Source organism: Xiphophorus hellerii, chromosome 14 (assembly GCF_003331165.1).
Source record: "Xiphophorus hellerii strain 12219 chromosome 14, Xiphophorus_hellerii-4.1, whole genome shotgun sequence".
Classification (NCBI taxonomy): Eukaryota; Metazoa; Chordata; class Actinopteri; order Cyprinodontiformes; family Poeciliidae; genus Xiphophorus; species Xiphophorus hellerii.
The window spans coordinates 24,008,042-24,020,347 of NC_045685.1; the positions used below are offsets into that span (position 1 = coordinate 24,008,042).

Genomic DNA, 12,306 nt, shown 5'->3' on the forward strand with positions numbered 1-12,306 from the left:
TATATATCAGAAAAACTTTGCTGCATCTTTTCAGTTCAATTTCACTTTTTCAGCATTTAGACTTTATAAAGATCAGATGTTGCAACATGAACTCACCAGTAACGTTGAGTCGACATCTTCCAGAGTTGGATCCATCTTCAGTTTTCACGTCACACAGATACAGACCAGAGTCTTCAGTCCTCAGTCTGGACACATGGAGTCTGATTCGTCCTTCTCTGAGGACGTCTTTGTCAATCTGGACTCGTCCTGAAAACTGTTCATCCTGAGATTCTGGAAACTCATCACCATCACGATGAACATATATTGTTACCCCTGGCTTTACTGATGATCTGAATTCACAGATGATGAACAGTTCCCTGGAGGATCCCTGAGTCTTGGTGGGGAAGGTCCACTCCAGAGTGATGCTGTGGTTCTCCTCTGCCTGATAGCTGCTCTGTGTCACATTCACTACAAATGTTGCTGCTGAGGAGACAGAGAGGGAAAGAGAGGAGCAGACACACTGAGAACTGGAACATGGGAGTCTTTCAGCTCCATCTAGAGAGCTTTCTGTCACAAAGACAAGATGGAGACTGACCACAGAGACATGAGCTGAGGATGAGGAGCAGAAGGATCCTGGAGATCATCTTCATCCTGAGAGAGGAAGAGGAGGAGAGGCAGCAGAACATCAGGAACATCATCACTAACAATACAAGGAACATCTGGATTCCTGCTACAGAATTAACTTTATTTAGAAACAGATCAATACTGCCACCTTGTGGTAATAAAACATACAGCCGTCAGACAACAGAACATGTTTTTATTCTCTGCTCCTTCTGAAACTTTTATTATGAAATATTTTATTTAGATTGTTTATATCTAAATAAAATATTTAGATTATATTCTCTGAGCCTTCTTGTAATTTTGATGATTATTATTTACAGACAATTAGAAAACTGCATAAGACCAATAAAAACATAAATATCCTAAACAGAGATATCAGGTTTCTGAAAAGACTTTTAATTTCTATCCAGTCAGTTTCACTTTGGACTTTAATCAACTTGGTTTCTGGTTCTCTTCATTCTTCCTCCAAACTCTGGAACCTTCATTTCTGAACGAAATACAAACTTTACTTTCATCTGAAAACAGGACTTTGACCCACTGAGCAACGGTCCAGTTCTTCTCTTCAGGTAAGATGTTTGTATCTAGGATTGTCTCTGGTGAATCCTGTGTGAAGGAGTGAACTGAGTCTGCTCTGAATCCAGCATCAGTTCACTCCTTCATCCTTGTGAAACGCATCGAAATGTGAGAGAGGTTTTTAGACAATCCTCTCCAGGCTGCAGTTTTCCCTGCTGAACATTTTCCACATGTCGTGGTGTGGAGAACAGGATGGAGACAAATCCTGTCTGAGTTTGAAACCTGAGACATGTTGGACAAAAGTGTCAAACCAGAGACACTAAACTTTCAGCTGCAAGAAATAATAACAAGTTACAGAAGATTAAAAGTTATTATTACAGATATATGAACTGGAAAACATGGTTTCAGGACTTAACTGTCGTGTTTTACACTTATTCACAAGAAACGTGTATTTAACTAAAAGGTTTAATCCAACTAACTCTAAATTATAGACAAACAGATCCACATAGAATAAACTTACTCTGTTAGTTTTCTTCTTTATCAGCCTCCATATTTTGTTGCTTTGTCAACTTTTGTGTCCAGGTCTCTGCATAACGTTGCTACTGATCTCTAAAGCTACAGACCAGATCTAAACTAACAGACTGACAAATAATTTCAGTTATGCTTTTAGAGGCGGTCGAGGGATCAAACTCCTACTCACTTTAAGAACTCCTCCTCCTAATGCCGGACATTCATTACATTCATTACGTTCATTACTGTCTCCCTGTTGCAGGGCATAAAGCCGGACTCGTCCTGAATCAGGGAGTTTCCCTTCCTGCTCCGTTAGACTCTGAGGAATGAGTTGCAGTAGGAGGAGCAAAGCAAAGCAAAGGGAGCGGAAGCGGTGGAGCTGAAAGATGTCAGTCGTGAAAGCTGCCAACAAACTTTGATTTGATTCCTCAACCCTCTGTTACTGGAAGCGCATAGCAGAAATAGCATAGCAGAAATAATTTGTCGATCTGTTAATTCAGGCCTGCAGAGATCAGCAGCAAAGCTGTGCAGAGACCTGGACACAAGGTCAGTGATGACGCTGATGAAGAAGAAAAACTAACCGAGTAAGTTTATTATATTTAATGTGGATCCGTTTGTCTGATCCGTTTAGAGTTAGTTGGATAAAACCTTTTACTAAACTACACGTTTCTTGTGAGTGTAAAACACAATCAGTAAATAATAACATTGTGTTTCCCAGTTCATATATTGTAAAATAACTTTTAATCTCCTGTAACTTGTTTTTCTTTCTGAACTCTCTGAATGTTTTGTGTCTCGTATTAAACGTGTTTGTCCAACATGTTTCAGCTCTTAAACTCAGGGTTTCCCACCAACGCTGACAACACAATCAGTCCCGTTTACGTTCATAGATTCGTTTCTGTTCTTTCTTTCAACAGAATAAAGACGAATAAAAAAAGTCTGAAGTGCTTCACAGATCAATATGTCTGCAGTGACGAAATGTGTTTGATATTTCACACTCAGAAAATGTTTCATTTGTTTACAGTTTATAATGAAACTGTCTCTGAAATGATAAGATTTCAACACTGGAGAATCACGAAGGTTCAGAGGCAGAAAAAGTTTCTACGGTTTGCTCCGAGCAGAGCTTCACTGCGGCGGCGTGGGAGGAGTTAAACACGTGACTCCGCCCACAGCTCAAATCACACCAGCAGTTTTACTAAATATAAACTGGAAGGTCAAGTTCCTGAAATAATTCATTTTACGCCTTCAACAGTAATAATTCACTGAATGGTGATGAATGTATGTTGAGACATTAAATGAAGGTTTTCTCATCAGCAACTGTGTTTATATATTATTTTTATTCCACTGTAGAAATAAACAAGAGCACAAAAAGTTATAATTTTGTTAAAAAGTTCAACACTTAATTCAGAAAGTAAAACTAGCTTATATTATATAGACTCACATATTCTAAACCTTTTTTTTTCTTGTAACTTTGATTATGGCTTATAGATAATAAACTCAACCTCCAGTGTCTCTGAAAAATTACAAATATTCTAGAATATACTGTAAAATATTGATTCAAAGTTTTCTGGACTCATTGATCTGTTCTGATGTTTGGTCTTAAAGCTGTTTAATTGATGCTCTTTGTTACTGAGCATAAAGTTTTTTATCTGCTCCAGTTGGTCTGTTCAAAATGTTCTCATGTTATTAATAAATCCATATTTATGCAGACTTTCTGTCAGGATGGTTGTTCACTGTTGAGATGTTTGTTTCCAGAACTGAGATCAGCTCTATTTGAGCTTTTTACTAAACGTTGCTTCTCCCTCTAGTGCTGAAAAGTCGCCACTACAACAATCTAATAAATTGTCTCCAAATAATCGAAGCAAATAGAAAAAAAAAACTCTTGAAACGATTGAAAATGTGAAATCTGAATTCTCTGTTTCACTGTGGCTTCAAAGAACAAAACCAATCAATCAATCAATCAATCAATCAATCATCTAAACCCACTCAGAGGATGAATCAGACTCCATGTGTTCAGACTGAAGACGGTTTCGTCTCTGGAAGATGCCGACTCAGCGTCTGATGATTTCAGCCGAAGGTAAAATATTGACAGGATTTTCTGTGAAATGATTCCTGCTGCAGTTTGAACCATAAGAACTGATGTTGTTGTTTAACTGCAACATGAACAGCAGCTGGACTGAGAAAATGATTCAGGTGGGATTTTAATCCTCATGTTTCTGCCAACATTAAGAACCAAAACATGAAGAGGAGAAATTAAAAGTCCAGATCAGGATGAGCAAAAACAGCCTGGAAAACATTTGAGTTTCTAAAAACAGTGTTTGAATAATAATGAGTAAATATGCACTGAGATATTTGCTAATGTTTTTGTGATTCTGGACATTTTAAAGAAGAAGCAGACTGAAATTACTGCCAGCTGCAGCTGGACGGGTCAGCAGCAACAGAACCAGGATTTATGGAAACACTAAATATTTCCCTCATTGGAGCTGTAAGTCATCCTCTATTGATCCTCATCATTTTCTTTAGGATTTTACATCAGAAAAAAGCAAAACACTGCAGGAATAGAAACTTTAAATATAAATGATTAAAAATGACAAATATTTTACTGAACCTACCAGAGATGCTGAGTCGACACCTTGCAGAGTGGAAGCCATCTTGGATCTGATGGAGGACTGGTTCTCTGTGGTCATTTCTTTATTCAATCATTTAACAAGAACATTATCGTACAGAAACGTGAAGAAACATTCAAACATCTGGGAAACTTCCTGACTCACCTCGTTTAGTTTAGAAAAGTTATCAGGAAAACTTCACATGAAGTCAAATAATGTTACAGTAAATTCATAAATATTCATGAATAAACATTGTAGGAAGAGCAGATGATAATGACAATGACCATCAAAACATTAAAACATAACAGTACAGGACTTTGAATCTTTTAAAAAGATTTGGAAACAAGAATTTAATTATCTTTAAATACAGTAATGAATAAAAATCATTTTTTCCTTCATTAAATGTTGTTATTGTAAAGTTGAGCCCAAATTTATTCTTTAGGTTTAAAGTTCATCATTTCATTGACTATTAACTCTAACTTAATTAGAAATAATTATCTTGGAAACATTTATACATATATAATATTATTTCTAAAGTTACATCAAAGTGAACTACAAAACTACAGCAACAGGGAAACATAAAACCAGTGGGGAAGTTTTAGCTTTAAACAACAACAACATGTTTACAGACTTAGTAATAAATGAGCAGAAAAGATTCAACAGCAGCTGTAAAGCACAGTGGTGGAGGAGTAATGATGTGGGATTGTTTTGCTGTCAGGACTGGAGATCATGATCTCTCCTGTTTACCAAAGTAGAATCCAAAATGAGTTCAGGATCCATCAGCTGCTTCCTGAAGCTTCAGAGTTAAACAACTGAATTAAAGTTCATCATCAGCCGATTCACTAAAGAGTTCTGGATCCATGTTTGATCAGTAAAACTATGATTGCTGCTGCTGTCAGTCCCAGTGAAACATAAAGGCCGACCCGTCCTCGACTGTCTGACGCTGAATCTTCTTTATGATGATGGAAAATTCCAGAAGAAGCTGGAAAGAACCAAAAGATAAAAACTGAATTTGTGCCTCATTAGAGACGTTTGGTCAGAGAAACTGATGTTTGCTTTATATTGACTTTGGCTTTAAATTTTAGAGAAACCAACAGACAGACAAGATGCCGTGAAAACACAATAAACATAAAAACATGTTAACAGAAATTAAAAGAGAAAATACTTCTGAGCTAAACGACACAAGAGCAACAAATTCTTAGCTGATTAACAGAAAAACTTTAAAGTTTTTTTGAAGCTTAAACTCACCAGTAACGTTGAGTCGACATCTTCCAGAGTTGAATCCATCTTCAGTTTTCACGTCACACAGATACAGACCAGAGTCTTCAGTCCTCAGTCTGGACACATGGAGTCTGATTCGTCCTTCTCTGAGGACGTCTTTGTCAATCTGGACTCGTCCTGAAAACTGTTCATGCTGAGAATCTGGAATCTCAACACCTTCATGGATGTGATAGAGGATCAATTCTTTATGAGGAACCAACAAGCTGCAGTAGATGAACAGTTCCCTCCAGGATCCCTGAGTCTTGGTGGTGAAGGTCCACTCCAGAGTGATGCTGTGGTTCTCCTCTGCCTGATAGCTGCTCTGTGTCACATTCACTACAAATGTTGCTGCTGAGGAGACAGAGAGGGAAAGAGAGGAGCAGACACACTGAGAACTGGAACATGGGAGTCTTTCAGCTCCATCTAGAGAGCTTTCTGTCACAAAGACAAGATGGAGACTGACCACAGAGACATGAGCTGAGGATGAGGAGCAGCAGGATCCTGGAGATCATCTTCATCCTGAGAGAGGAAGAGGAGGAGAGGCAGCAGAACATCAGGAACATCATCACTAACAATACAAGGAACATCTGGACTCATAACAGTGAATTATGGATTTCCTTCTTGCAATCTAAAATATTCCCACATGTTAAATCAATAAACTTTCACTGAGTTTCACATGATAAATAATCTGCATCAAACTGTTCTGGTATCTCGTCTGTTTAATCTCTAATTTACTGAATTAGTTCAGTCAGGATATCAGATGTTTGTCACCATCATTTCCTGCTGATGGGAAAAACAAAAACAAAGTGAAGCAGAGAAATGGCTCCACCTGCTGGAGAACTAGAAGAACTACAGCTCCTCACCAGTATTTACATTTAACCTGCATTTCTGCCAATTTATGACGAGCAGCTTAAATTCATTATTCAAACTTTACTGAGGTAAAGTGTTGATCATAGTTGTGTGGACTCTTAGTGTTTATACTTTTAAAAACTAAAGGAGACAGAAAATCAGCTGATTTACCTTTAAGTTGTGACTGAAATTTGAATCCTGTGGAGGAAAAACAGGTTTAAGGCTTTTATTCTGACACAATGACACGACTTTCACATTAAACGGTTGATGGACTAAGATTAGTTTTCAACTCACATTTGATCAAATAAAACATATTTATCTGATCTGTTGATATTTTAAGTCCAAACATGTTCAAAATTCAGAGACCTCTGGATTAAATCAATGAAATTAGACTAAATATTAATTTATTTTTTATTAATTGGTCCAGCACTTGAACATTTTACGATTCAAGAATGAAACAGGAATGAAAATAATTTGTTGTAGATTAAAATCACTTTGATTCCACTGATTTATTGATCTGTTCTCAGATACATTAACATTTATTACTTATGTTATTGTCTTAGTTAACAGGAAAATTTACAAAAATATCAATATAACTATTGATAACTAGTAACTATTGACTGAACTGAAGTCTAAACAAATGTAAACCAAACTAATATATACTTACTTATCTGGTTGGATTATTTTCATTGTTTCTCAGAGTTTGTAGAGTCGTTGTCTAAACCTCTGCATGTCGTAGCAAAGTTTATGAATGACCGATAAAACACTCTGAGCTTCAGTTTCAGTTCCTCCATGTTTTTACTCTCAGTCCCCTGCAAATCAACTTGTCCCATAAACTCACCACCAGCTTGTTCCTGTTTCTAACATGTTGTGTTGATCAGAGTTTAACTTTTTAAGGTGAAACCTGACTTTTATCTAATTTTTAGAAATTCTCTGATCATTGAAAACTGAATCTGGATTCTGATTAGAATCAGTTTGATTCACTTCAGTTCAATAAAATCTATTCCAGAGGTTTATAGATCTAGAATCAGTAGATCTGCTGCTATAAACCAGATGTTTGCTCTAGTTGTTGTTTCATTTAACAGATTTCTTTCTCACAGAGATCAGTTGATCTGTTGATTCTCAGAGGAATCAGTTTTTCTGATTCATTGAACTGAATGAGTTCATTCAGATCCTCCATGTTTTCATGTTTGCTGACCAAATATATTTATTGCATCTGTTTGTAGCAGAAAAATACAGTTTTCTCTCATTTCTCCAATTAAAATAAATAATTCACTTTTATGTTGATTAACATAAAAAATAGATTTTTCACACAGTTAGTGAATCTATAGATCTATAGATCTATTATCAGTGACAACCAGAGTTAAATCATCCATATATGTGATGAAATTCTCTCTCTGACATTACAACCAGGAAAAGTTAATACTTTGGTATTTCTATTTTATGCTGAAAGTAATACGACCAAAAAAATAAATAAGAAACAATATTATCTAACTTTTGGTTTTACATTAAAAGCTTGTGAATCTCCAAGATGAAACATTTATCATGAGGTTTGGGAGACGACACACTTCACATCATGTTTTCACCACAGGTAGTTTTGTTCCCAGTACAAGTGAGTAAACAAAGTTTATGCAACCAAAAGAGAACTCAGCTCTGACTCGGCTGAGTCAGGACCTGAACAAATCGAAGTGGAAATGTCTCTATTTATCACTTCTCTTTTCTGAAACTCCCTTTGTGTAAGAGAATTCCTTTACTGAAACTCTTTTCCTGTCAGACTGACTCTGGTTCTGAATGTGGTTCTGGTAGAGATCAGAGTCTCTGGGTCGTCAGGAGGAAGCAGAACAGAACCTGATTCTATCAGACTGTTGGACTTTAGATGACAGGAGAACAGATCCGTCCGTCTGTCTGTTCATCGTCTGTTTCTGTCGTTTCCTCCTTCAGTCTCTCCTCTGTCAGGATTTCAGTTTGGTTTCATGTTGTTGTTGATCTGCTGTCACTAAAACCAGCTGGTTTAAATATCAGAGGATTCAATCTTCACATCACAACTAATCAGAGAAAGTTTTCATTTCTTTGGAGGTTTTGGATGATAATATTCACCCAAACAGCAACTGGGACCTGATGGGACTTGTTGTCTTTTAATAATCAACAGGCAATAATAATATAATAATCAGGTTTTGCCTGATTGGAGGAAATCAGGCAAAATGACAGTTTCTGAGTTTTAGGATTGAAAATGTTTTGTAGAGACAAAGAGAAGAGAAAAACTGAGGAAAAGATCCTTGATGATGTTGTGAATTCAGATTGTTAATGATGTTAAGCTGATTATTATTCTGCTCTGATTTTCTATGAACTGAATCTATTTAGAGAAACTCTGAAAATCTCCAAAATCTAATAGTTTTATTGTCAATTTGTAGAAAATGAACCAGAATCAAACTGGAAATGAAAGCAGCAGGATAACCAAGCAGTGCCAACGCCACGTTGGGAATTTAAGAAATGGGAACTGCAGCACAAGAGCCTTAGTGGAGCCATCGAAATGAGGAACCAGAGACAATTTAAAAAATTACATTTTATAGTGTTCTGCACTAATCAGTCCAATTTCGCACAACTGCACTGTGGCACACTTGCTGTACATATATTTACATATACATATCTGCATTTTTTGAATCTTTGCAAGGACTGCTCTTAAGTTGCTTTTTATATTAACAGCATTTTATATTTTACAATTTATAGCATTTTATATTTTATTTTTTATTTTATCTACAACTACTACTCAGTGGTAGTTGTTATTGTGTCTTGTCTCTATGCTGTAACTGCGAAGTAATTTCCCTGCTGGGATGAATAAAGTACTTCTATTCTATTCTATTCTATTCTATTCTATTCTATTCTATTCTATATTAGACAGCAGGACCATCTGGAGAGTGAAAACAGTCCGACTCAAAGTGAAAGGTTGGTTTACTTTCTGCTCTCATGTTTGTCTGACTGTTTGTCTGACTGACTGTTCTGTGTCCTCAACAGGAAGATCTCAAGTTCAGGATCACAGAGAAGACATGAGAAGAAGAGGAAGCTAAAGATCCAACCAGGAAGTAAAATGATGTTACCTCAGCAGAGATCAGCTGCAATGTGTGGTTTTGTCCACATGGTGGCGCTCTAAGCTCTGACTAAAAGCTGCTCAGCAGTGAAAGTTAGTATTTCTCCTCCTTTCTGTCTTTATTCAGTTCTGATGTGAAAACACAGATTTAGAAATGTTTCTTTAATGAAATGTGTTTATTTCTAACAGCTTTAAGACGTGATTATTAAATATTGATCTGATCAGTTGATCAGCAGCTTCATCCTGATGCTTCACTCTGTGATCTTCACTTCAGGTTGAATTCAGATCAGGTAACATGATCCTCAGATTCTGGATCAGAACCAAGAACCCATCCTCACCAAATATTCAGACAACCAGCTGCAGAACAGCAGCAAAATCCAGCCTCATGCAGGTCAAAGGTCAGGCTGGGTGTGCAGAGGAAACCAGAATCCTCCAACATTAACAACTTTCTAAACAAATACCTGCAGAACAAAATGCATCTAACAAGGTGAAGCTGTTTAGTCAAAGAGAGACTGAATTAAAGAATGATTTACTTCTGTAAGAACAGAGAAACCACTGATGATTTCAGATGAACAAAGTGATTTACTGCTAAAAAACACCTACAGCCTGCAGGCTGAAACATGGAGTCACACAGTGAAAGGCTGGAAACCTTAAAACTGAGTTGTAGCTTCAGAACCAGTAGTAGTGGCTGCACAGAAGGAAATGAATAAAATTATTTTATGTCATGACAAACTTTTAATAGAGTCTGCACTGATCAAACACGTTATTTTCCATAAGCATGTTTATAAAATGAAAACAATGTGACAAGTGAAGGCAAATAAGATCACTGCTTTCACCAGCAGAGAGAAAGAATAGAACTGGTTTCTCTGATGGGTGAAGATCATGGTGGAAATTATGATAAGAAATTTATTTGTTTAATTTATGTTATTTATTTAATTGCCCTTTGGGACCAATAAAGTATTTTTGAATTTATATTTGAATTTTTTTTTTTATCTGAATCTCATTGAGGTGATTTTGTCGACTGCAAGGCTAATTCAGTTCAAAACTTTAATAAAACATAAAACAACAACAGGCCTTTTAACCAGTTAGCTAAAAAAACACAAACACCTGGTTTTTCCAAGATGATCTCCTCAACTTCCTGTCTGCCTGAAAACACAGATCTGTCTAAACAAAGCTCAGAAACAGAATATCTTCAATAAAATGTTTTGATCCTTTTAGTTTCTGACCTTAAAGCAACATTTTAATCCTCCATCTCTGCAATGTTTCATCTTCAGTACTAATGTAACAATCTGTAGGAAGCTAATATTAACTAGAAAGGGAATATTTAGGATCTGATCTTTAGTTTTTAATTCGATCACTTGGATGATGTGATGGTTTTGAGAAGAGAAAAACACCAGAATCTGAAGCAAAACAAACCTGAAAGTTCAGCTTCTATTTATAACTGGAGGAGGAAGGAGCAGTTGCACAAAAGTGAAACCAAATATAGATAGAAAAGTGAACTATTACAAACTGCAGGAAGTGGCTTTGCTGCTCTATTTGCAGGGAGACAACAAACCAGTTTGGCATTTCTTTTCTCTGGGTTGGTTGGTTGTTTCCAACCTAAACAAACCAGTTTGGTTGGTTTTTTCCAACCAACCCAGAGAAAAAAAATGCTTCAGTTTGATTCAGTGAAGGTGTAGAAAACATTTGTCATGTAACAAGAAGCCTGTAGTTAGGCCTGTCACAATGATAAATTAAAACAAGCTCAAGGGTGAGCTAATTAACTAATTCTCAAAATATGTTTTAATTAAATACTGAATAAATTCTGGATGAATTGATCTAAGGTTTGTAGATTAAAGTTTCTTTAGTAGTAAGCTGAGTTTGTGTTTCTAGATTTTCTCTCAGTAAATTGTGAATAAATCATGATACCTGTTAAATATGATTCAAAACCACTTTTCACTCAAAATGTCCTTTAGCATTTTATTTTAATATACTGTTCTCAAAATAATTAGTGTAATTTTCCAGGGCCAGTTTTTTATCTGTAAAACTTCAGGTTAGATAGAGTCAATAAAACCTGAGTTTTAAAACCTGGAGATAAAAATCAGAGGTGTAACATTATGGTGTTTTCTCTGAACAAGAGAAATGTTGCTTTGTTGTAAACAAGCAGACACACATTCAGTAGATCATCATGTGTCAACATGACAGCAGGATGGTGGATTTTCTCTAATTTAAACTGTGTCACATGTGAAGGTCTGAAAGAGAAAGAGAACAACAACACAGCTCTTCTGTACCTTTAAGAGTTAGTGGAATAGATCAACTTTTGTTTCGAATACCAAGTAATAATAATTCAGCTAATATTAACTAGAAAGGGAATATTTAGGAACTCAGCTTCTATTTATAACTGGAGGAGGAAGGAGCCGTTGTACAAAAGTGAAACCAAATATGGCTAGAAAAGTGAAGTGGCTTTGCTGCTCTATTTGCATGGTATGAAGGAAATTTGTACCATCAGAATTTGAATAAAAATTGCCTCTGAAATTTGAATATTGTATATTAGTGCTTACTTTTTCAGTGTTAAAATAAATTCAGAATATATTTTTAATCTAAAAAAATTTCAGTGTCATTATTTGTACATGAAAAAAAAATTCAGTGTCATTATTTGTACATGGTTGCAATTTTCATTTATTAAAAAAATCACATTCCTATTTCAAAGTGATCAAATTTTCAATAAACACATTTTTCGCAGTTTAAATTTTCAGTGTTAAAAAATTCAGCATATAAAAAATTTCAACTTTTCAAAATTCAAATGCAATAATTTCAGTGTCCTCCAATTCAACTTGCTCAAATTCCCTGTCTCAAATTCAACGTCTAAAAATTCGCTGTAAAAATGGCGAGGTTACTTCAGGTCAC

At 35.8% G+C, this 12,306-nt stretch overlaps 4 protein-coding genes across 39 annotated transcripts in view; 1 reads left to right on the forward strand and 3 right to left on the reverse strand.

Annotated features, from left to right (window-relative positions):
* The window catches only part of LOC116733095 (oocyte zinc finger protein XlCOF6-like), a 778,765-nt gene that overhangs the window by 404,688 nt on the left and 361,771 nt on the right, over window positions 1–12,306 (reverse strand). The window lies entirely within an intron of this gene.
* The window catches only part of LOC116733104 (gastrula zinc finger protein XlCGF8.2DB-like), a 570,370-nt gene that overhangs the window by 205,526 nt on the left and 352,538 nt on the right, over window positions 1–12,306 (reverse strand). The gene's annotated exons all lie outside the window — the stretch shown is intronic.
* The window catches only part of LOC116733103 (immunoglobulin superfamily member 3-like), a 919,724-nt gene that overhangs the window by 178,800 nt on the left and 728,618 nt on the right, over window positions 1–12,306 (forward strand). The window lies entirely within an intron of this gene.
* The window catches only part of LOC116733131 (butyrophilin-like protein 8), a 766,651-nt gene that overhangs the window by 14,756 nt on the left and 739,589 nt on the right, over window positions 1–12,306 (reverse strand). For 12 of the 29 annotated variants that reach the window (XM_032583895.1, XM_032583894.1, XM_032583881.1 and 9 more), the window contains 2 exons: window positions 575–630; window positions 97–462 (listed from right to left, as the gene is read on the reverse strand). The exons of 3 other annotated variants lie outside the window; for them this stretch is intronic. In XM_032583895.1, coding sequence (XP_032439786.1) covers window positions 97–462; window positions 575–630 — 422 coding nt within the window. Of the gene's footprint in view, window positions 1–96; window positions 463–574; window positions 631–1,633; window positions 2,083–4,293; window positions 5,209–5,474; window positions 5,838–5,949; window positions 6,203–6,506; window positions 6,534–7,002; window positions 7,032–12,306 lie in introns of those variants that run through there. 14 more of the 29 variants (XM_032583887.1, XM_032583889.1, XM_032583886.1 and 11 more) reach the window with 9 other exon arrangements.